Here is a 23,754-nt window from a genome sequence, read left to right as displayed (position 1 = left end):
TTTATAATTCCTTTTTTGTTAAGCAATTGAAAAAGAATTAAGTAAAATCGTCATGGTACGTAAATGAACATCATGTGCTATCATAATATTGACTCAATCAAACTTTATAACACATCTATGTGTGGGACAAAGATTTAAAAAAATAAAATGTAGATTGATAAGTGTCAATGGTGATAAATTATATTGGCCAGTTAAATAACATCCTCAATATATCCCACAAATATATCGCAAAATGTTTGCAAAAAATTACATGATATCATTTTAGCAAACTAAAATTTTCTTTCTTTATATACTGCATATATATGTCTGTGAGCACTTACAAAAATCTAACATATATTATACTGCGGCGAGGCATAGAGTAACGCACTCAAATGTCTATCCCCAATAAAGAAACGCGAACTCGAAATAAGACTCATCAATCGAAATTCAAATATAATATTCAATCAGACTTCATTGCAAAAGTAGAGAGATTAAAACAATATTCGAAATAAATCTTAATGCTAATCTTTTTTTCTGTACAATAGCACTACTCACAAATTTACTTGAATTTACGAAAATGATACAACACGTTATGTCTCCCTCTTCCCATGATATCGAGATATAACATATATCTAAATAGACTTATGGTATATTCAATATTTATCAATAAGTTCACTAATTATAAAAGTTAATAACACATTAAGTTTACAGTAGCATTACTCCACTGCTATAATCAAATGCGCATACATACAATTGTTGGTTGTACTTTTATAAGAGTCTGCTACATTCAGGATCAATCAATCAATGGTCGATTTTCAGGATACTATGATGTAATTGCAATAAATCGATTAAATACTTAAATTATGTTCCTTAGCTTTTAAGAAGCATCAACGCAATACTTCTTAATTATCATCAGCATCATCATCATCGTCGGATATATATTTTTTAGTAACTCTCTTTCTACGACCACCTCTTCCCTCACCCTTTCGTCCTTTCAGCTTAATTTTCATCCTTACACTAGAATCCGCGTCCGAACCGTCTTCGCCATCTGTGTAACAAAAAAAAAGGTACAAAAAAAAGCGTTAAGAAAAAGAAAATTAAATTTTAATATTTACTGAATAATTATACGATAAAATTATAAAATATTTACCCTTATCGTCTCCGTCGGAATTATTGCCTTCCTCTTCAAGACGTTGACGCGCATTTGTAAAGACGGATTGTAACACTATCGAGTCTTCGTGAATTAGAGATGCTTCCTCATTATAAATTTGAGCGTTCTTACAAAGTTGCATGAAATCTTTCTCAAGTTCGTCTAAATCAGCATACTGGAAAAAAAGAGATTTACAAAATTATTGAATTACATACGTATATCCAAAGAAAGCAAGAAAAGATGCAGGAAATACTTACTTTGCCTTCTTCGATTTTCTGCAATAATTTATTAATTGTCAAAGGTTTCTTGATGATCTCATAATAGTCCGGCAATTCTCTTCGTGATGGTAATTTCATAAAAGGTTCACTCAATAATCGTCCATCGCTACTATCGGTATAATTAACAACTAATGTGATTAGTTTCTTCATAGCCCGTTTCATTTTAGGATCGACCAAAGATCCGGCACCCCTTCGCTTTTTCGGCATAGGCTCGTCATCTTCCTCGCCTTTCTTCTTACGTTTCCGCGTTTTTTTCTTCTTCTTATCGTCCTCTTCTTCCTCCTCATACTCGGCGCCGTCATCGTCAATTGCCTTCAACCATTCTTTCTCGGTTAAACTATCTGTATAATCAACCTCTTTACGCTGCCTTGAACCTCTTCCGAGGAATCTGTCTTCGTCCTCTTCGTAGGTCCATCTTTCCACTTCGTCGTCGTCCTTTACCAACCAGTCGGGCAACTCAGCTTCCTCTAGTAGTCGCGATTTGCGATTTGGACCTAATTTTGCCTCCTCACGTCGACGTTCCAAATCTAATTTTTGGAATGTTTCGAATTCACCCTCTGATCTAGCAATCATTTGATTTACAGTCTCGTCGTCGGGCACTTCGTTCTCTTCCTCATCTTCAGCATCGTCTTGATGTAAAATACTCTGAAGAAATTGCTGTCGCTCGGAGCCAGTGGACTTCTGATCAAACATACCAGCTTGAATAACTTTCTCGTCCATGTTCAGTTTATATCTGGCTGCTGCTAATATCCGCTCTTCAACGGAATTAACGGTCATTAATCGAAGTACGCGCACTTCGTTCTTCTGTCCGATTCTGTGTGCTCTGTCTTGAGCTTGCAAATCCTGCAAATACATGTATGTCATTTTCAAGTTCAATACTGCGTTAATTTTTACTATAATCTATATTAATGTTATGTACCTGATGAGGATTCCAATCAGAGTCAAAGATAATAACTGTATCAGCAGCTTGAAGATTTAATCCAAGACCACCAGCACGTGTGGATAGCAAGAAGAGGAAATATTCCGAACCAGGATCGTTAAATTTCTTTAATAGATCTCCTCTATCTTCCGCTTTCGTTGTACCGTCCAATCGTAAATACATAAATCCTCGCCAACTTAAATAATCTTCCATAATTGTCATTAACTGAGTCATTTGGCAAAACAGTAATACTCTATGATTCGTAGCCTTCAATTTGGGAAGAATACGATCGAGAAGTTCAAACTTTCCTGATGCACGAAATAGATCGGGCCTAATAACAAATAAAAATTATAAGTAAATATTTTGTTTCACATATAAAGCGCTCGAAATAGCTGTTGAGATACATACCCAGTAATAACACCGGAACCTTGCGTGCCTACGTGTTCGCAGTATTTCTCTTCTATAGCTTGAAACATAAATGGATGATTGCATAGTTTTCTTAGTTGTACGATTGTATTCATAAGAGCTTTGGCACCACCCTTTCCTTGCTTTCCTTTTTCCGATCCGTCAGTCAGTAGTACACCTTTACTTTGCATATGCCTAGCAGAAAATTTTTGTTTATATGTACATTATGCTTACACAAATTAGTCTGATAAAGAAATTAAGCACAAACAATGTATTTACGTACTTATAAAGAACTTTCTGTAGGCCAGACATATCGCATTTGATAATGTATTCCACTTTGTCAGGCAATTGTGATTCTACTTCCTTCTTCAAGCGTCTCAACAGGAAAGGCCGTAATACTTTGTGCAAACGACGAATAATCAAAATAGTTTCTTCTTCATTCAGTTCCACCTACGCAAGATATAACAATAAATAATAATGTCAAATAGCAGAGCTGCATTAAAAATGTGTTTTACGCAAAATACTTGCCTTCTCGCCAGTGGTAGCAAAAGGAGCATTGAACCACTGCTCGAATGTACTGCAGGACTTAAAGATTGAAGGCAACAGGAAATTCAGAAGAGCCCACAGTTCTGGCAATTTATTTTGCAATGGTGTACCGGTTAGCAATAGTCGATGAGGAGCCAAATAATGTGTGTTCAGCACTTGAGTAAGTTTGCAGTGATGATTTTTCATCCTGTGTCCTTCATCAATAATCATATATTTCCACTGCAGTTTGGCTAACACACCCTTGTCTTTTATGACGTATTCATAAGTCGTTAAAAGAACATTGAATTTTGTAGCTCGCATCTGAGATTGTATTGCTCTTCTGCCAGCTGGAGAACCTTTGTACGATACTACAACGACACTTGGTGCCCATTTCTCAAATTCAAGAACCCAATTTGATAATGTCCTAGAAGCATGTATTAAAATTGTCATTTAATTTATTTGCAATGTCTTTTATGTTAAAGAAGGGAAGCTCTAAAAAGAAGGAAAGAAACATACGATAATGGAACAATGATGAGAAATGGACCATTGACTTTCTTCTTTTCCATGAGATATGTTACTAAAGCAATGGTTTGAATTGTTTTACCAAGACCCATTTCATCTGCCAAAATACCGTTCAGATTGTTGTTAAACAGCGATACTAACCACTCCAGGCCCTAAAATCATTAAAATCATTCATAAGCTCTTTCATTCACAGAGAAATGAATTTGTTTAAAATATAATATAAAACTAAAATTATATTAAAATGTATAAAGTACCTTAATTTGATATTCTTTCAACATTCCATTCACCATAATACTTGCTTGCTCCGTAACAACTTCGTGAACCGTATGAGCGATACTATAGTATGTCTGTTCTTCTGTTTTATATTCGTCATCTTCCACTTTCGCTTTATGTATCGTTTTCTTTACTTTTTCTTCTTCTGAATCGCCCATTGATTTATCTTTGCCTAATTAATATTTCGTTAGTTAAGTCATACGCAAAAAATCTATACATAAATCTAAAAAATAAACACTTACTATCGGATTTGTCCTCGCTCTCATCTTCATCATCGTCATCATCATCCTCGCTGTCTGACTCAATTGGCTCCCATCCGGGATGAGCGTCTAAAAATGCTGACAATTGGCTCATCAATGGTGCTTCATCGCCAGTTAATGTACGACCAGTGACTGTTTCTATTACACCAACACGAGTATCATCATTGGCTCCGCCATCCTCACCATTCTCACCATCTTGTAATTTCCTCTTTTTCTGCTATAATCACAAGGCTCCATTAATATTACAAGTACTTTATTACATGAAAGAATCGTCAATTTTTAAATTTTTACATTACCTTCTTACGCTTTTGTTCTTCAACTTGCTTTCTCTTTTGCTCTATTTTATGTTGCTTCACCATTTCCGTAAGATTACTGATATACTCATCGGTTTGGGATAGCAAGAATGCTAAACGCTTATCCTTCTTTTGATCAATTAATTTTCTGTATCCCTCTTCATCCTCTGCCATAAGACGACGCATACGCTCTTTCTCAATGCGTTCTTGTTCTTTCTTCTGCTCTCGTTCAGCATTCGCGTGATAGTTAAGCACTGCTTTGTTAAGTCTAGCCAATTTCGCGACATTATTGCGATGAAATTCTTTGAAGTCCTTGCCATGTTGTAATACAGAACTAAGAAATTCCTGGAAACAATAAGTTCCACATTTGTATTCGTTTATTCGCAGTGATAGCCTTGCTGATATCGCGTACTTATAATATCGAAATTTTACAATTTAAATATATTCGATAAACTTACTTGATGTTTCTGTCTTCGTTTACGTTCTGCTTCTAATTTCTGTTGTTTTTCTAATTTTTCGGTAGCTCTAGCTTCACGCAATCCTTGCCGTTTCGTACGTTTATAAGCTTTTACATTCACTGCAGTTTCTAAAGTGGTATCCTTCCGAGTACATGCTATAATCTGTACAAAGGATTGAACGAGTTAGAAAGAGTGAATAAGAATTTCTCAACTTTATATAAAAAATCTATAAATTAATTACAGTACCTCTGATCTTAATTGTCTTTGGAAGTTTAGTACTCTTAGCATGCGTAATTCGATCTGAGCTTGTATACGAAGATCTTCTGGCATGTTTGTTGGTAGATTGCTAAGTTGCTCCATTCTAAGTGATATTCGGGATGCAACTCTGTTACCAAACATTAAATTTTTTTTATGTTTTACTGACAAAAGTACAGCTTTTATCACACATATTTATGTTCTTTCTCAGGGAGAAACAGATAAGAATAAGAGAGAGAGGGAGAGAGGAGGAAGAGGATGAGGAAATAGATTAAGAATAGGAAATGTATAAGGCTGAATAGGAAAGAGATTGTAAAGCAAGAGTGGAAGTCAAGACGAATATAAGGAATGTAAAGACTAGGTAAAGGATAGGAAAAGAAAATGTAAAAGGATGGTAGTAGTAGACGAAATAAGGCAATGGAAATGAGAAGGTTGTGAGCTCGAAACGCCGAGCAGTAATCTTAAGAAGTCTGTGATAGTCAAGTAGTTTTAAGCGTACAGGATAAGATAGAGAGATAGGTTAGGGTATGGATTAATAAGTGATAAGGCATTAAATGTAAACCAAATCCCCTTTTTGACTGTAAAATTGCTAATGTGAATAAATATTCTATTCTATTCTATTCTATGTTCTTTCTCTTCCTTACCTAAAAGCTCGTCCTTACCTGTTTTCTCGTTCTTGCAATATTAACAGTGGATCTAATCCCACAGGTTTTCCTACACTTGTCACTCTGTTAGCCTTAGCGCCAGATTGAGGTTGCTGTTGCTGTTGTTGCGGCGTTTGACAGCCTGGTCTAGGAGCACCTGCGGGACCAATAACATTCGGACCTGGTATTTGTGGCCCAGCTGTTGTAACAGGGCCTTGAGACGGATCTATGGGGCGTTGACTCATCCCTGGAGGAGGAGGTGCGCCACCTATTCAAATCCGCCTTATCAAATCAGGATCATTCTACCCTACTTTTGTAAATACCACAATACATTCGTCTCTTTTCATTCACATAGTTTATAATAAACGTTACAATCTAGTAAGCATAATCACTGTAATTACACAATCCAATACATAAGATTACTGAGCGGAAATAAAAGTTAATGCAAAAAATATTTAGCATAATGCATATCCAAGATAAAAGCATTTAGAATAAAATATTATATAAGAGCATCATATACAAATTTCTAATATATTATAAATCACACGCAATATACAAGAGATAATTTATATTAATTTTACGTATATTTATAATATTAAGGTAATGTAATAAAATGTAAAATAAAAAAGCAAACAGATGTAAAAAAAAAAATACTAACTGTAAAGAAAAGCTCAATTTAAAATAAGCAACATAAATTATGTGGCAGAAAGCGATACAAAAGATAGAGTAGTCACCCAGAGCGTATAAGCTTATATAGTGAAATATATTAAAAACTCACCCTGAGCAGCTAATGCAACTTGTTGAGGCACAGGCTGATTTCTTGCTAACAATCTGTATGCCATTATCTGAGCACTGTAAGAATGTGAGAAAAAATTAAGAATGCGAAATTAAAAGAAAAAATATAAAAAGAATATTTATATACTCTTAATTTTCGGTGAAAAGTTAGCACTCCAACATTAAATTTCCATAGTTCTAATCAGAGTTTGTGCTTCATTTTAAAGAGACGAAGAGTTCCCTATAGTTTATAACAAGAGTTCTGTTTAATAACAATTTTTAATTTAAATTTAAAGTAAATTTTTTTAATTCAGAGCTCTTGTTATACAGAACTCTGGAATTTTAATGTTGGGATGATAATTTTACACATGCCTTAATTTTGAGTTAAAAAATTGTTTTTAATATGTTCAAAATAACTTAATCTAATTATTATTTGACAAAATTATAAAAATAAAAAAAATGCACAATATGATTTAAAAATATTCGTATAATTTTTGTTTACTCGCAATTGCATTTAATTTATATACTTATAGTTTTCATGTTTCTTTTTAATTGATGTTTTTCATAATTTTCATATTTTATAGGTTATAATCTATACAGGTATAATACATAATCGTTATGATAATTTACGTACCGTAATTGTTGCAATTGTTGTGTATTGAAAGAAGCTTGCTTGTCGCCCATGCCACTGCCTTGACGAGCTCTTAAGGCTAACAATTGAGAATATCGCGGATCTTCTTGCAATCCTTTCTCTTCCATCGAATCAATCGCCTTTTGGAGCGCGTTCAGATTCTCTTGTCCTGATCCGGGTCCTGTAGGTCCGGTAGGTCCGGTAGGTCCAATTTGTCCACTTCCAGTTTGACTCATTTGATTTACTGGAGCACCTGATACTAATGGTGCTGTGTTACCGGAAACTTGACCTTGATTTTGACTGCCAGGACCTATTTGAGTAGTAGAAGGTTGAACATTTGGCCCATTAGGTCCCATTTGGCCACTCGCATTTGTATGACTAATCTGATTATTTGGACCGCATGGTCCTATTTGACTATTCGGACCACCAGGTCCCATTTGATTGCTCGCAGCATTCGGACCCATTTGAGGACCCGGACCTCCTTGCATCATCTGTCCTGGACTACTAGATGGAATTTGTCCCCCTGGTCCCATTTGACCAGTAGGACCACTGCCTGGACCCATTTGTCCACCAGGTCCGCTTCCTGGTCCCATTTGGCCTCCGGGTCCACTACCACTATGTCCCATTTGTCCACTGCCTGGTCCCATTTGTCCAGGTACGCCTCCTGGCACCATTTGACCGCCAGGCCCACTGGCGGCATTCATTTGCACTCCAGGACCGTTTCCTGGGCCCATTTGTCCTCCAGAGCTGCCTCCAGGACCTACTGCGCCCATTTGTCCTCCGGGACCGCTGCTAGAAGTCATTTGTCCACCAGGCCCACTGACACCTATTCCAGTAGGTCCATTAGGTCCTATAGACACAGGTCCACTACTTGTTGTCATTGGTACGCTACCTGGACCACTTCCAGGACCCATTTGTACAAGACTATTCGGTCCTAATTGGCCTACGGGACCGCTTCCTGGTCCCATTTGCCCACCTGGACCGGAAGGTCCCATTTGACTACCTGGTGCGCTTGGTCCTATTTGATTACTCGCGCCTGTAGGTCCTATTTGATTACCGGGTGCACCAGGTCCCATCTGTCCGCTCGGTGCATTCATATTCATTTGTCCAGGAGGGCCGCCCATGCCCATCTGTGTGGGTCCATTTGGGCCCATCTGTGACGGCCCATTATGACCCATTTGGCCAGGTCCATTTGGCCCAACAGGGCCCATCGGTCCACTAGGTCCCATTTGCGTTTGACTGTTCGCCATCATCTGATTCGGGCCACCAGGGCCCATTTGATTCGGACCTCCTGGACCCATACTGTGCACTGCAGGACCACTTGTGGGCATTTGACCAGGAGCACCAGGACCCATGTGACTTCCCGGACCACTCGCATTCATATGTGTAGATACTGGTGGACCACTCGCATTTATGTGACTTGGAATCGGTGGTCCGCTGTTCATATGTCCTGCTGATCCAGGAGGTCCACCAGTGTTCATGTGACCCGGTCCAGGAGGGCAAGTTGCGTTCATATGTCCTGATCCGGGTGGCCCACTAGCATTCATATGTGATATTCCTGATATTCCTGATGGAGGTCCTGCGCCACCCATATGTCCTGGTCCGGGGGGACCACCAGAGGTTATATGGCCCGGTCCTGGTGGGCCGCTTGCGTTCATGTGACTTGGAGGTCCACCCATATGCCCAGGTGAGGGTCCACCGGGAACCATTTGAGAATTTTGAGGACCAGTACCCATCTGCGATCCTGGAACAGATCCGCTAGCTGGACCCATTTGACCTGGTCCACTCTGACTCATATGAGGTCCCCCAGGAGGACCTCCACCTTGCACCATGTGAGATGGAGCCATTTGTCCGGGGCCTCCTGGGCCCATTTGTCCTGGACCTCCTGAACCCATTTGTCCTGGCCCTCCTGGTCCCATCTGTCCAGGACCCATTTGACCGGGTCCACCAGATCCCATTTGTCCCGGTCCGCCAGGACCCATCTGTCCGGGTCCATTAGAACCCATTTGATTAGGACCAGCTTGCATCATATGAGATCCACTTTGTGGTCCATTTGGACCCATTTGTCCTGGTACCATTGGTCCTCCAGGTCCTTGAGACGTAGGTACTTGTACGACTGGACCGCCTGGACCTTGATTCTGTAAAATACAAAAAAATCCTATATATATCTTGAAAATTTATAATTAAAAATATTTTCGAAAATACCGAGTGTAAATTTTAAGTAATTAATTCACAATTTTCTTTTTAATACATTAATTACATTGTAATTAAAAATAAATAAATAAAAATTCTAATAGTAATAACACTTCTCCAATGTTTGCAAGATTTACTAAAGTATATAAGGCTTACATGTAGCAAGTAGAAATCTGCAAAAACGATAAATCGACATTGCATCGTACTTCATGTGCGTTATATGCCGTAACGATTAACATATCCACGATATAGCGTAGTTGCGATCAGCGGTGGTAATAGCGGTCAATTTCATCACGTTAATAAAAGTCGTATGTAGACACGACGAAATCAGGTGCGAGAGAAATGCACAAAGTCATGTAAGGCCTGACGTGGTCGCAAGTAGCACACGTAAAGATATATTTATTTAATCGAATATTCTGCGCGAATTATTCGCATGTACAAGTTAAGCTCCCACGCCTCGTTCACGTCGCCAAGTAAACGATGTCACGTTCCTGAGACATGCTACCAAGACAGCTATCTCGGAAGCATTGACTGATAGACAAGACAATGTATAATAATACTTTATCTGCTGCAATTTGTGCGACAAGCTTACAATAATACGAACGTTTTGATAAAAATAAAAAAAGACCTTTTGTAACTCTTTTAATTTCCTTCGTTTGCAATAAAACTTTCCTACCGAAAAGTTTTATTTTCTTTTTAAATCTTGTTTTATAATCTTATTTTTCCAATATTTTGTGTTGTTGTAACAACAATAGAAACTGTATGTGTTAAATTTTAATTAAAATTTAATCCTAATGTATTTAATATTTTTAATATATAAAGATTTTTCACAATTATAAAATTTTGATATCTGTAAAAACATTTTTGTGACATGTATACTTTGATTCTGATGATGATTATCCTTGCTTACAAAACATATCCGACGATATAAGAGATTTTTTCGTCGGCAATTTTCAATTCGTCACAAAATTTAATCAATATGCTCTGGTCAAATTGACCTTCTTCGCTGCATAATGTTCAAGTGTGATGTAATAAACATAAAAAAATATCCTTTATTTGTTCGCAAACAACGTCTCCGATATGGTAAATTAACACTCGAATGCAATGTAGCGTAAATTTAGAAAAAAATATCGATAGCTGTGAAATAGATAATTTTAAAATATTTATGCAATATATTATTCTTTTTTAAGATACGGGATCACGGTAGAAATACCTACTAAGCTATATCATGTTTATTCAAGAATACATTAATGTGTCATAGCCAAGATGAACTTTTCTATAATAAAATTTAGCAACAAAGACTTTGACTCTCTTCAGTTATGACATATTGCAGAGGGAATGGAAAAGAACCTCGAGAGGATTCGATATTCCTATTAAGTTAAATGAACGCGAGCTCATAGTGGGGATGACAATCGTACCATAAGAACAATGCTTCCACGATATTCAGACGATACTATATAACTGGAGCATGCTATCGCGATACGCCGTTAGTAAACTTGTAAAAGAAGCCGGATATTTCGGATTCGGGTTAACGAAAATTGCGAAAATGTCCACTCAAGAGGAGCTCAGTTATTGCTATGACTTCGCCTTGGATCTTACTATAAAATCTGGAAAGGTAAATATAACATCGCTCTGTAATATACTAAATAAAGAGATAATGACTTGGATGATTGAAGCTGATATATCTGTTATTGGCAATTGTTTGCACTCTCGGAACTATTTAAATAGAGCAAATATATGTTACATGTTTAAAGAATACCTGTATTTATTTTAAAAAATCTATTAAAAAATTTGTAATAATCTATAAAATAATCAATAAAACTATAAATATATATGTCACACATTCAATAAAGAATAGTAAACAAGAATTCTAAACACAGTATAATTAATAAATAAAAATTCCTTTACGGCACAATTATGTCTACTATTCTACTATTTTTTACGTCTACTATTATATTCTGTAATTGTGTATGATTGGAAAGATTATCGATTCGCCCGACACGAAGTATTCTCCTTAATGTAACTTTGCTGATTAAAATTCATCATATTACAAGACACATGCGATAAAATTATCGGATACTATATGCAATTTCTGTAAGTACGTCCCACAAGTTGTCAGACAAATTATAATTGATGAATTATCTATTTTGAGAACAATCAATACCATTACCTCACCTATTATTTGTGCAGAAATAACGTTCAAATATATACAATATTATTTCCAGGTGATTCGTGATGCTTTCCAAGGATCTAAGAATATTGAAACAAAAGCTGGAGATTGGGATCTGGTGACGCAGTATGATAAAAAAGTCGAAGCTATTTTAATCGATAATTTAGCAAAAAAATTTCCTACGCATAAGTAAGTTACCGAATTTTTTAATTTAATAAAATTGATTGATATATGCGTGTATATAGCAAAATTAGAAAATAAATTACTATTTCATAAATTATCTATTCACGTAGTATCTCTTTATATAAATTTTTGACATGTTTGTCAGGTTTATTGGCGAAGAAACAGTGTCACATTCCAATTTTCTGCCAGAACTTACGGATGCACCTACATGGATTATCGATCCGATTGATGGAACAACAAACTTCGTACATTCTTTCCCGTATACTTGCATATCGATTGCATTAGCTGTGAATAAGGAGCTCGAGATTGGAATAGTTTACAACCCCGTTTTAGAACACTTATTCACAGCCAGAAGAGGCCACGGAGCGTATTTCAATGAAAAACCGATTAAGAGCTCGACCATAGAAGGTAAAGTATTATTTTTTATCTATCATTAATCATTTCCGCTCCTTTTTTTTTCTTTCGCTTTGCAATTCTTCGTAACAAAGATAAAAATATCTGCATTCTCCATCAAATGAGCGCATGCGTATATCTTGTACATTCCTGCACATATACGTTGCACATATACATTTTCTTAACTTTAAATTTCATATAAAATATATTTACATAGTTTTTATTTTATTTTATCATTTATTATTATAGTTCTTGACTTATATACGTAAAATAAATCGATATCTGTGATAAACAGTCGTGATGACAATAATAACATTATTTTACACGGAATTTTCTTTTAAAATTTACCCTGAAAATCATTGTTAATCGTGGGACAACATGGGTATTTAGACAAATTTTATGTGATTATCTCTGTTTCTTTTTTTTTACTGTGATAATTTTTGTTGTAGTATATAGTAAAAAAACAGAGAAAATACATAAAATCCGTCGAAATACTATGTTATCCCACGATTAACACTATTTTCAAGGTAAATTCTAAAAGAAAGTTCTCTCCGTGTACCTCTTCCAGGACTCGAGCATTCTTTACTGTGCTTGGAGGCTTCATACGCGACTATCGAGAACATTCGCGATATCATTTTGGGAAGATTGGAGGCTTTCGTTTCGATAGCACGCGGAATAAGAACTATGGGTTCAGCGGCTTTGTCTCTGTGTCACGTTGCCATGGGAGCCGTCGAAGGATACCACTCCGACAACCTGATGCCCTGGGACGTCGCTGCGGGTGTACTTATAATCAAGGAGGCTGGCGGAGTGGTAATCGATACAAATGGTATATAATATTATACATATACCTTTGATTATATCTCTCGTTACAATTAAATGATATATAGCAGTAATAAGTATACAAGTTATTTTAGAATAAAAAATGTATTTTGTCTAAATCACTTTTTGTTCCGCTCAGGTGGAGAATTCAACGTTATGTCACCTAAGCTGCTAGCTGTCGGTAACTGTAAGCTGGCGAAAGAACTCGTAAAGTTAATAAAACACGCGGATCTGAAAACCCATCAGAGAATGTTATTATTGCAAAAGAGTGCAAAATAATTATTACGAGTTCTTGTTGAAGGCAAAAACTTGGGATAACGACGTCGTTTTCAAACAAAAAAGAAATACATTCGTCTTCAATGTTATTTAAAATAATATAAATAAAATTTAAATAAAACTACGTGTGAAGGTAAATTTTTGTTTAAAATGTCATGTCATCGCGGAAAATTATCGTATCAATATTTATCATATCTTAGAATTGCTAATTACGAATTGCTAATTAACGATGATAGAACAAATGCGTTCAACCACGTATTATTTGTGTAAAACGAAGTATACAATACAGTTGATCATGCGGCGATCACTAAAAATCGCTGTAACACGTTAAGTACAATGTATAACAAATCAGTGTACCGAACAAGTAAAGGTCATGCATGGGATTAATAACGCTAATTGTAAGAGTGCACGCGAGGCCAGCGTAGGAGCATACTTTGCAGTTTGAGAGTAGCAGCGGGCCCGGCCAAGCCTTACTGGCGAGAGCATATCACATTGAAAGTGTAATAGGAAATAACACGCACGTATACGTACATACAGTTACTGAATAGTAAGTGACATCATTATTTTACATTTTGTTCCATTTCTCTGATATCTCTCAGATAAATACATAAATACATAAATACATAAATTGTTAAACGATATTGTACTCATATCGTAATCTGACGATAAGTTAATACGTAGTATTAATTAGTAAGTTAACGTGATCGTACGACTCAAATAAATACGTAAAAACGTTTTAACATAAAACGTAGTATTAATTCAGTAAATACGACTACTTGTAATGTGAGTATTGTAAAATTATTGTATTATAAAAAAAGACGATATGTATTATGTGAATGAATACAGTAAAGAAAAAAAAAACAGCGAGCACGTGAGATTATCTCTCTTTTCATTATGTACATGATCCGGCAAACTTCAAAAGTCTCCGGAAAGTCTTTTGTGAGTCCCGACAAGTTGACAGTTAGCAATGAGAAAAACGCGCGCGGGTTGAATGTTGAGATTTATTTCTCTGCGCAATTGGTGCTATCAAACGTCACTGCAGGTTATAAAGATAAGGGCAGTTAGATACCGGTCCTCATTCACAGCGGTTAGCACGGTGAATCGATCAGTCGTACCGGCACGTTTCTCAACGTCGGCTATCATGTCGAATGATCTGGACATCGCGAGGTGTTTCGAGTTCGCAAAGGAGCTCACGCTGCAAGCTGGCAAGGTGAGTCACGATTGATGCACGAGCGGAAGGATTGCACAATTCTGGAGATAAAAATGAACGACAAAGTTGCATATTGTATATATATGCATATAAATAAATGAGAATTTGCGAAGATTAAAAATCTTGAATTAATTCTTGAATGAATCCGAAATAATTCTTATATAGCACACCTATAAAGTGACACCAAAAATTTTGTGAATCTTAAATTCTTGCACTTGTTAAAAAAAATATGTTATTGATGATAATCGACTTTTAATCTCTTGGCGTATAATATCGAGCGGGACTCGCGATACGGATTACGAGCCAAATACATATGATAAACTGCACGAATCAGACTTGTGGTACTTCATACGGGTGAAACATGCGAGCGACATTGTCCCTAACTATGGCACGCGTGGTCAAATTAAATTATATGATAAGGGAGGATTAAATATTAAGATACTTAAAGCAGAATAAATATTTGATGCTTCACATAAAGCGACCCCAAAAGTTGTAAAGTTGTCAATGCACTCTTTCAAAATTTTTAGCAAGACATCCTTGATTGCCTATATTAATAGATATGCTTATTATATACATTATCTTTTTGAATTAATTTTCTTTCTTTCTTGCATGTTGTATTGTCACATAATTTGTATTATTCATCTATATAGATAATCAAATGTAGTGTCGAGGACGAAAAAGTTGTATATAACAAAGGAGAATGGGATTTCGTAACCAATTTTGATCAGAAAATTGAGAAATTTTTTATTGACGGTCTATCCAGAGAATTTCCTGATCACAAGTGAGTTGTAAAGCGCATAATCGCATAAAAACAAACCAACTGGAAATGATTAGACAACCGAATTTCAATTTAACTTAATAATTAATCCTATAATATTAATCCTAAGATCATATTATGTTCGATTAATGTAAGCTAAAATATATAATTGTGTTTCAGGATTATCGCGGAAGAAACGGTAACTGAGATGCAGAAAATGCCAGAATTGACGAACGCGCCGACGTGGTTCCTCGATCCAATCGACGGAACCGTCAATTTCATACATTCATTACCTCATATCTGCATATCCTTAGGTTTAACAGTCTGCAAAGAGCTCGTTTTAGGCATCATCTATAATCCACTGAACTCAGAGCTGTACAGCGCGATAAAAGGCAAAGGCGCTTTCCTGAATGGAAAGCCGATTCGCACTTCTAAAATCATTGGTAATGCACATTTAATGGCAGAATCAATAGTACCTATATTTTCGATATTATCAGTATTATATTTTCGAAGATATTAATGTCGATTTTCATGGCAATCGTGAGCGATTTTTGGAAATTCAAGAATGCTACATTTTTCACTTCGTAATTATCATTCCTACGTTATTTACATGCGTAATTTTTGCATCATAATTGATTTCCGTCGTGTACTTTCCGCATTGCAAAATTAGTGCTAAATGCACTATTCAATTCAATAACAGTTTATTTTTAACAACAAGATTGTAGATCTGGATTACGTACATATTAATCACATAGCTGATTCATTCATGAAGAGTAGAACTGTAATAATTCCGCGACGGATGGGAAAAGCCACATCTAATTGTAAGTGCACCTGTAAGAAGTGCTATTCTCATTGCTTCAAATATTTTGCAGATCTGAAGAAAGCGATGCTAGTGCTCGATCCGTCACTTATAAAAATTATAGAAAAGGACAAAGACATATTTTCGGCTAGGGTAGACGCCTTGATCGAGGCGACGCAGGTGTAAGTGAAACGTAATTATATATTTAACTAATCGTGAATATATGTATATATATATATCATCTGTTATATCTATTTGTACATCTATTTTCAAAAGATTCTTTATATGTGTTTTCTTTTGTGTATTACTTTAGGGTCAGGAATTTTGGATCAGCCGCACTAACCCTGGCATACATAGCGCGAGGTGCGACGGATTGCTTGCACATAGATAACATCCTTAAACCATGGGATGTGGCGGCAGGAACGCTGATCGTACGCGAAGCAGGTGGAATTGTTATAAACACAAAAGGTAAACATTAACAGTAACAAAAAAATATTAACGATAATAATAACGCGAATGACAGATTACTAAACAAATATCATTATGGCAAAATTTCACAAATTTTCTGCCGTGATACGAATTACGAACATATGAAATTTTCTAAAAAAATTTATTTCTGAGATATTTATATTAAATTTATCATCTGGAAGATAAATAATATTAACAAAACTAGCTCGGGCTAGCTGTAAATAAATATATCCACATTAAAATACTTTCACTGTAATAAGATGACTTTCACTCATAAGATAACAATTATTTTGAACAAATAATTATATCAAATGTACAGTCAGAAATTTTAGTAATCAGTTATCAAAATCAGATATCAGGGTATAGCGATGTCTTGCAGAATAATATAAAACAGGAGAAAGAGATAAGCGCAAGAATCAATGTTGTTCGATTATGTTATTATAAAATTAATTATCATAATCATCTTCTCAGGTGGTGCTTACGATATTATGAAGCCGAATACTATTGCAGCGGCAAACGAAACTCTAGCACGAGATATGTCTAAATTAATCGTCGATACTGATTTAAAAACGCAAAGAAAAAGGCTTAAGAGAACCTGACGCAAGGCAAAAATGACTCACGCTAATTGATTCAAGAGCCGAGTGTAAAGCAGAAGAAGGCGTGTTCCAGCAGCAAACGTACATATACCTATTACGTGTAAAATACAAGGAAATTAATTATAAAAATCGGTCTAAAAAAGTTTCCGTTAAAAAGTCCTATTGACGCACTTACAGGTATCGTACGATTGCGTTAATCAGTGTGCCATCGCAATGTTGTGAAATGAGAATTAGCATAATCAGTTTTCCTATCGATCAATTTCCCCGTTGTGGTTACAAAAATAAAAGTAAAACTATTGCAAAGCGCAATATATTAAATTCATTACGCGCCGCCTCACTCCAAAAGAGTGAAAATATTGCCACTCAAATGACCGAGTAACAGTATTTTTAATCTTTTGGAGTGAGATTCACTCCAGAAAATTTAGAGAGTAGATACTTTAAATAATTATCACGCAACTACCAGAATTTACATTTAAATTACTCTTGCATTTAATAAAACTTCTTTTAATAGGTTTTTAAGATACGTATGTTAAGATTTCTGATTAGTAAATTAACAAGATTATTAATTACTGATTTTTAAATCAATCAATTAATTAACTTAATATATTAATCGTTTTTATCAATTAAATATGTAAACATTTTAATAATGAATTAAAAGCTCAGTGAGTTTCTGTATGCTATCTACTTTGTAAGAGGTCGACATTAGAAGATAAGATAATAAAATTAATTATTAATGCCTTGAAAAAAATCTTCGATAATTCTTTTATTATACACGATAAATATTCATGGCTGTTGTCCGCATGTTATAACCTGCTTCAACAATACCTTTTATTGTAAAGAATATATTCCCAATGTACGTAATATTTTCGATGTCTGATATATTATATAGATATAGCCTTGGTCAAAAGTATAAAGCATTCTCATAAACTGACATAAGTATTCTATATCTAACAAAAATCAAATTTAAAAAAGTTTTATTGAAAAATAATGTTTATTTTCATAACAATTTTAATATTTTGTTATTTTTTCCTTTGGCTTTTATTACTGCCTTTTCCAAGAAATTGTAATAAACTGAGTTTTATATTTATGACCAAGGTCGTGAATTTAAAGTTACTATTTCAATCATATCAATTCTTGCGTTTTGCGCCTTTTTTAAGCACTAATACATAGATAAACAAAAAATTGTTATGTCATAATGTATATATCAGAAAAAAATTATTGAAAAAAAAGTGATTCCAATAAACGCTAATAGGATCTCAATTTCAATTCTTGATAAAAGATAAATACATTTCAATATTCTAATTAAAATAAAAAATATTCGCAACAGCGTGTGAAAATAGATAGAAACATAGATATGGTCGAAATAGGTTGGGTCGATCAGGGAACATTAAATACTTTATTGCGCAACACAAATGTGTAAGCTGCAAGCAGAAATGTCTAGTAAACAATAAATGCAGAAAATGAGAGAAATAAAAAATCAGAAAAATATTGCAAGATAATAATCAAAATTATAGAGATAATTCTCGATAATATCAACGTAGAAAATATTTATGCGAAATCAACAACACCGTATATTAACAACACACGCAAAAAAAAATAGCTGCATAAATTACAAAATCAAGTTTCGAGAGATTCTCTTTTCAAGCAATATATTCTTTAGATTTTCTAGAAATATATACCTTTTGATAGAATAATCCTTGTTTCAATAGTAAGCAAAATAACGAGATTTTAACGATAAAATAATTATATATGAACCAATCGTAAGATATAAATTTAATAGATATAATCGATATAAATACAAATTTAAGTAAGCTTATGTCGCCTTGTAAATTATTACGTACGTCTTATAAATCAATCAAACGTAAGGCGTAATCAGAAGTAGATTAAGTTTGAAATTAACATTAAAATTTATATGATCACTAAACCATTCGAGGAAGCGAAACTTGCAATACCTGTAGCTCTTGCCGTGGCAATTATCGCGCAAAATTTGCATATCTTATTATGACTTTATATCGCTATCTATCATCGCAACTGAATCACACACTCACAATAGCTATCCATACTATTTCCCAGATCACTGCGAGGGATTGTATTATTAAAAATTTATAATTTCTTTAATTGTTTGAGAGAGAATTGATTGAGAGGGAGACAGAGAGAGGTACTATAAACATCATATGAGAAAATTAACCAGCGAGATAGCGCTGATCATTTCGTTCTCTTTTGTTTGTAAAACAATCGCGTTGTCGAGAGGCATCTCACATCATCGTGGTGAGTGGCAGGTGCGTGTAATTAAGTACATCTCAGACGGGATATGAAATCAAGGTCTATTTTAGAATGGCATTATTGTTATCTCATAAAGCAGATAGCACGGAATAGTCTTGAGCAGGATCTTGAATATGACATCTCACTGCAGTTATTCATTTTATTAACTCGACATTGCAAATGCAGCCAACGTGAAGTGTTAAGTAGCAGATTTAGAACACCGTAATGCCGTATCAAAGATATGATATGCACACAAACAGGCCAATTAGTCGAGTTTATTTCGCTGTTTATCGTACTCTCCGGTTGACAAGCAGCAGTAATTCGAAATTTATAATCTTCGGACCTCGAGAAGCTAAAGCTCTCGGGATGAAAACCAAGAATGCGCCGATAGAATGTGCGCCGATCGTTGTTCTCGGCGCCGTACTACCTGCGGCAGGCGTCAGCCGATTCAAATGAAAAAGCACGAGGTACAGACGCAGGCGGAACAGTGCTAGCTCGCGCCTTTTCCCGACGAGGTCGAAACGGACGCACGTTCGTTGCGACGCGCGTTCACCACCAGGTTTTACAGAAATGGCGCGATACGCCGAGGACGTGTACTACGATACTGCCATTAAACTGACGCGCGACGCTGCCCAGGTGAGCATACATCGCGAGCACGATTTCAGATCTCCGTCCAGAGTGAATGTGCTCCACGTGGTCGCCGAACAAAGCGTCGATTTACTAAAAATGCGTATTAAAGCGACGTCGTTGAGATCGCGTCGCCTGACAGTAGTCGGCGCGACATTGGGAAAATACACGCTTGCTTCATACACGGCGATGGTTACATATTTGAAGATGACGCGAACGGGAAGATTGTGACATTATAATGTCAGATATGAAATCTTCTTTTTAGATAATTTCCTAGAGCGTGTTCGGAGCCGAATATATTTTTCACGTGCCACATACAAAGGCGTATCTACATCTAAAGCGTTTTTATAAAACATAAACCGCGACGTTTTATAAAATGCTTTTCAGATGTAGATACGCCTTTATGGCACGTGAAATTTCTACAGGAATTTATGTTTATTGCCATCCTAATCTTTCATCATTGCGTAACATTATAATAAAATTTCCATAAAATAAATCACTAAAAATTCCCCGTCATATGTGATTCGTAACAACATAGTCGTATAAATAAAATAATATAATTAAATAATAATTATTTGTAAATAATGCAAGCAATCCTGATGTTAATTTTCGTGAATTTTCATTCACTCTGCGATCGAGCTGTTCTGTTAAAACCGATCTGCATCCGTATAACTTTATCAAAATCGCATATCAAATTTGTTATATTCAACCAGCGATTTGTTATATTCAACCAGCGATTTGTCACTTCAAAAATTGAATTAAGGAAGATAAAGAGGACATCCTAACGACGCTAACGATCTGTTAGCAATAAGCAATCTTATCAATAGTGTTTTTAAACTTTTTTATGACTATTAGCAAATTTTTGATCGCTATTAGAGATAAACGATTCCATCCTGCATCGTGAACAATCTTCTCGTACTCGAAGCAACAGGAAAAACGGAATTCGTCGTGCAAGTTGTGAAATATCACGAACCAAGCAATCATCTCAAGCATAAATTGTACGCGTTTATTAAAGGCGTTAAAATGTTAAAAACGCATTTACCTTTACAACTATAATAATTTTATTTATCTCATCCTTTTATCTTTTACTTATGCAATATTCGACGATCTTTAATTTAACGGCTTGATGTAATACATCTCAAGTACGAAGTATTATTATTTAAGATACTGCGAGATTCCATCAACGGTTTCAAACATGCCGACGAGAAATTGGGCGACTGGGACCTCGTCACCGAGTACGACCGGAAGATAGAGGATGTCATCATCAGCGGGCTCAAACGGGCATTCCCAAACCACAGGTAATGGGTACATTCCTCAGACGACGCGTGTCATCAAAACAGGCAAAATAGTACACGAGTACGGCAGAATTAATGCAACTGTGCGCGATCGTATCAGGTTCATCGCGGAGGAGTCGACCGGGAAAGACCTACCGGAATTAACTGACGCTCCTACGTGGATCATAGATCCCATCGACGGCACCACCAACTTCATTCACGGATTCCCGCATACATGCGTGGTCATTGGTTTGGCCGTGAAAAAGGAGATGGTCCTTGGTATCGTGTACAATCCAATTCTCGAGCAGCTGTTCACGGCTAGAAAGGGACGGGGCGCGTTTCTGAACGGGAAACTGATTCAAGTGTCTAAAGTAGAAGGTAACCAACTAATAACCACTGCAATTTGAGAGATAAGATATGCGAACGAAAGAATGTGATATATGACACCTTCCTGCGCAGTAAACAGCAAATTCTCGCAATGTCCCTAACCGGTTCCTCGCGTTTGCAAGATCTCGGAATAAGAGACGATTTATACGTTTTATATACTAACACTGTAGAAAGTAGGACAATCAATATCCTTCTGCTGCTAGAAAATATACAGGGGAAAAAAAAGATATATTGTATCTATTGATGTATCGTATCTCAGGGTATTTGCCTCTTTACCTTCGAGCCACAGAATGACAGATATTAAAGATCGACTCTCTTGCTAATGGTGCGCATTGCAACACGCTAAGTGCGTGGCCGGTAATGATCCAGAGAAATCATAACTGCACTTCAGAAACGTGTCACAAGGATACAGTTAGAAAGCGTCATTGTACATGAACGTTAATCGTCCTAATTATCCGCGCGAATGTTTACGTACGCACGGCGAAATCTTTTTTTTTTTTTCTCCTTGCAGACTTGTCGAAAGCTCTGGTCTGCATGGAATGCGGCTTCATAAAGGTGGACGATTTACGGGAGAAGATGGTGGAGAGGGTTCAAACCATCGTTAAAGCGGCGCAGGGGTAAGTCTCGGCTTTTGTGACAACGAGGCCACCTTAACTCTCGTTCCTTTAACTTCTCGCACTATTTATTTCACCTTGAAGCATTCGCACTCTCGGCGTGGCGGCATTAACGCTGTGCTACGTCGCGCTCGGAATCGTGGAGGCCTATTACATCGAAGGTCCCGGCATTTCGACGTGGGACATAGCCGCGGCGTCGTTGATCATTTCGGAAGCGGGAGGCGTTGTCGTGGACCGCATAACAGGTTGTTATATTTATAGCTTGTATGGATTGTCGTTTAAACTGATGGTCGCGACGGTGCGACATAAGTCGTAGACCGTATCAGTCGCATTTTGAGGAAGACAAAAAAAAAATCTCATGAAAAATATCTACAGGTGTGCGTACGAGCAATTCATTTACGCTTATTTTTATTTGTGCGACTTTACGTCGTCCCGATCGTCAATTATCGCCTGTTTCGCCTTTCGTTACGCTCGAGTGACTATTTCACGTCCTCTGTTTTTTTGTTCTCTCTTATTCCAGGCGAACCGATCGACATCATGAAGCCACGCGCGGTAGCCGCGTGCAACGACGGGATCGCTCGCGATGTCGTTAGACTCATCCGCGAGGCCGATCAACGGGTAGACATGAGGGCAAAGTAATATAGTTTCAAAATATATGTATTGAAATAAAAAAAAAATCCTGTTATGATTGAACTGCTCACGAATATAGTACACTTCCAGTTATATCATGGATCAACAGAAGACGTTAGACTCGGTCCTTTCAAAGAAGTATTATTAATTAGAAAATAAGGAGTAGAAATAGATTACATATCTGATTGATGTAAACACGTAAATGGTTAATAAATCTATCTCAACTGAACAAAATGATTTATTTCCTCGATCGTGTTTCTACAAATAGTTCACGGTATCTTTCGTCACGCGCTGTAATAGTCAATTTAAAAAAAAGAGATAGGTAATTATACAGCACCAACGTAAGCGTGGAATATTTCATAATTAGGCGCGCAATTAAAGATGCACGAAAGAGCATGATTTTGCGATCTGTTTTTTCCCCACTACTGTGACTAATGACTGGGATCCTCCGGGCGAGAATTTAAAGTGTTCCCCGCAGGGAAAATACATATTCCAGGATGTGTCATCTAATTATAGATCTATATATATGACGAATGACGGAAAGGATATACAGAAATACCACGATTTTCGCGGAAAATTACGTGAAACCGCGACGAGGATGTAGACCCCAAACTCACCCGCTCCGACTCACCGTCCGTGCGTAATCAACTTACGACAAACGTGCCTTCCCGCTCTGCGCTCTGACGTCATATCGCGCGCCGGATAAAACTTTCGCGATCATCGGCCGTAT

General features: G+C 36.3%; 4 protein-coding genes across 9 annotated transcripts in view; 3 read left to right on the top strand and 1 right to left on the bottom strand.

Moving 5' to 3' along the window:
- Nucleotides 1-158: 158 nt before the first annotated feature.
- The window catches only part of LOC105455575 (ATP-dependent helicase brm), a 28,608-nt gene continuing 5,012 nt past the window's right edge, over nucleotides 159-23,754 (bottom strand). For 3 of the 5 annotated variants that reach the window (XM_011698998.1, XM_011699003.1, XM_011698999.1), the window contains exons 3-18: nucleotides 7,370-9,504; nucleotides 6,740-6,813; nucleotides 5,980-6,229; nucleotides 5,309-5,447; nucleotides 5,063-5,224; nucleotides 4,608-4,949; nucleotides 4,294-4,528; nucleotides 4,033-4,223; nucleotides 3,773-3,930; nucleotides 3,260-3,680; nucleotides 3,015-3,181; nucleotides 2,735-2,926; nucleotides 2,327-2,657; nucleotides 1,387-2,250; nucleotides 1,130-1,304; nucleotides 159-1,027 (exon numbers count right to left, since the gene is read on the bottom strand). In XM_011698998.1, the coding sequence (XP_011697300.1) occupies nucleotides 882-1,027; nucleotides 1,130-1,304; nucleotides 1,387-2,250; nucleotides 2,327-2,657; nucleotides 2,735-2,926; nucleotides 3,015-3,181; nucleotides 3,260-3,680; nucleotides 3,773-3,930; nucleotides 4,033-4,223; nucleotides 4,294-4,528; nucleotides 4,608-4,949; nucleotides 5,063-5,224; nucleotides 5,309-5,447; nucleotides 5,980-6,229; nucleotides 6,740-6,813; nucleotides 7,370-9,504 (5,982 nt within the window). In that variant the 3' untranslated portion in view covers nucleotides 159-881. The remainder of the gene's footprint in view (nucleotides 1,028-1,129; nucleotides 1,305-1,386; nucleotides 2,251-2,326; nucleotides 2,658-2,734; nucleotides 2,927-3,014; nucleotides 3,182-3,259; nucleotides 3,681-3,772; nucleotides 3,931-4,032; nucleotides 4,224-4,293; nucleotides 4,529-4,607; nucleotides 4,950-5,062; nucleotides 5,225-5,308; nucleotides 5,448-5,979; nucleotides 6,230-6,739; nucleotides 6,814-7,369; nucleotides 9,505-23,754) is intronic. The other 2 variants (XM_011699001.1, XM_011699002.1) reach the window with 2 other exon arrangements.
- LOC105455571 (inositol monophosphatase 2-like) lies at nucleotides 10,790-14,267 on the top strand. The gene is made up of 5 exons (XM_011698993.1): nucleotides 10,790-11,174; nucleotides 11,785-11,918; nucleotides 12,058-12,320; nucleotides 12,874-13,131; nucleotides 13,264-14,267. Exons 1-5 carry the CDS (start codon nucleotides 11,028-11,030, stop codon nucleotides 13,401-13,403), a joined length of 942 nt encoding a protein of 313 aa, XP_011697295.1. The 5' UTR covers nucleotides 10,790-11,027; the 3' UTR covers nucleotides 13,404-14,267.
- LOC105455572 (inositol monophosphatase 2-like) lies at nucleotides 14,486-17,978 on the top strand. 2 transcript variants are annotated; one of them, XM_011698994.1, is made up of 6 exons: nucleotides 14,486-14,610; nucleotides 15,261-15,391; nucleotides 15,548-15,810; nucleotides 16,240-16,348; nucleotides 16,480-16,634; nucleotides 17,106-17,978. In XM_011698994.1, exons 1-6 carry the CDS (start codon nucleotides 14,542-14,544, stop codon nucleotides 17,231-17,233), a joined length of 855 nt encoding a protein of 284 aa, XP_011697296.1. In that variant the 5' UTR covers nucleotides 14,486-14,541; the 3' UTR covers nucleotides 17,234-17,978. The 2 variants fall into 2 exon arrangements, with proteins under 2 accessions (XP_011697296.1, XP_011697297.1); XM_011698995.1 differs by lacking the exon at nucleotides 15,261-15,391.
- Nucleotides 19,833-23,253, top strand: LOC105455573 (inositol monophosphatase 2-like). Its single transcript, XM_011698996.1, has 6 exons — nucleotides 19,833-20,128; nucleotides 21,284-21,417; nucleotides 21,515-21,771; nucleotides 22,292-22,397; nucleotides 22,479-22,639; nucleotides 22,915-23,253. The coding sequence occupies exons 1-6, from the start codon at nucleotides 20,063-20,065 to the stop codon at nucleotides 23,031-23,033; spliced, it is 843 nt and encodes a 280-aa protein (XP_011697298.1). The 5' UTR covers nucleotides 19,833-20,062; the 3' UTR covers nucleotides 23,034-23,253.

Source organism: Wasmannia auropunctata, unplaced genomic scaffold, assembly GCF_000956235.1.
Source record: "Wasmannia auropunctata unplaced genomic scaffold, wasmannia.A_1.0 LD335898.1, whole genome shotgun sequence".
NCBI classification, from domain to species: domain Eukaryota; kingdom Metazoa; phylum Arthropoda; class Insecta; order Hymenoptera; family Formicidae; genus Wasmannia; species Wasmannia auropunctata.
Note: the sequence above shows the minus strand (reverse complement) of the source record. Positions and strands in the feature narration are given on the sequence as shown.

Excerpts from the sequence above, each read along its gene's own strand:
- LOC105455571 (XM_011698993.1), top strand. The coding sequence starts at position 11,028 with ATGCTATCGCGATACGCCGTTAGTAAACTTGTAAAAGAAGCCGGATAT. Across the intron at positions 11,175-11,784 it reads TTACTATAAAATCTGGAAAG|GTGATTCGTGATGCTTTCCA; the intron begins GTAAATATAACA and ends TATTATTTCCAG. Across the intron at positions 12,321-12,873 it reads TAAGAGCTCGACCATAGAAG|GACTCGAGCATTCTTTACTG; the intron begins GTAAAGTATTAT and ends TACCTCTTCCAG.
- LOC105455572 (XM_011698994.1), top strand. The coding sequence starts at position 14,542 with ATGTCGAATGATCTGGACATCGCGAGGTGTTTCGAGTTCGCAAAGGAG. Across the intron at positions 15,392-15,547 it reads AGAGAATTTCCTGATCACAA|GATTATCGCGGAAGAAACGG; the intron begins GTGAGTTGTAAA and ends ATTGTGTTTCAG. Across the intron at positions 15,811-16,239 it reads TCGCACTTCTAAAATCATTG|ATCTGAAGAAAGCGATGCTA; the intron begins GTAATGCACATT and ends AATATTTTGCAG.
- LOC105455573 (XM_011698996.1), top strand. The coding sequence starts at position 20,063 with ATGGCGCGATACGCCGAGGACGTGTACTACGATACTGCCATTAAACTG. Across the intron at positions 22,398-22,478 it reads ATCGTTAAAGCGGCGCAGGG|CATTCGCACTCTCGGCGTGG; the intron begins GTAAGTCTCGGC and ends TTCACCTTGAAG. Across the intron at positions 22,640-22,914 it reads TGTCGTGGACCGCATAACAG|GCGAACCGATCGACATCATG; the intron begins GTTGTTATATTT and ends CTCTTATTCCAG.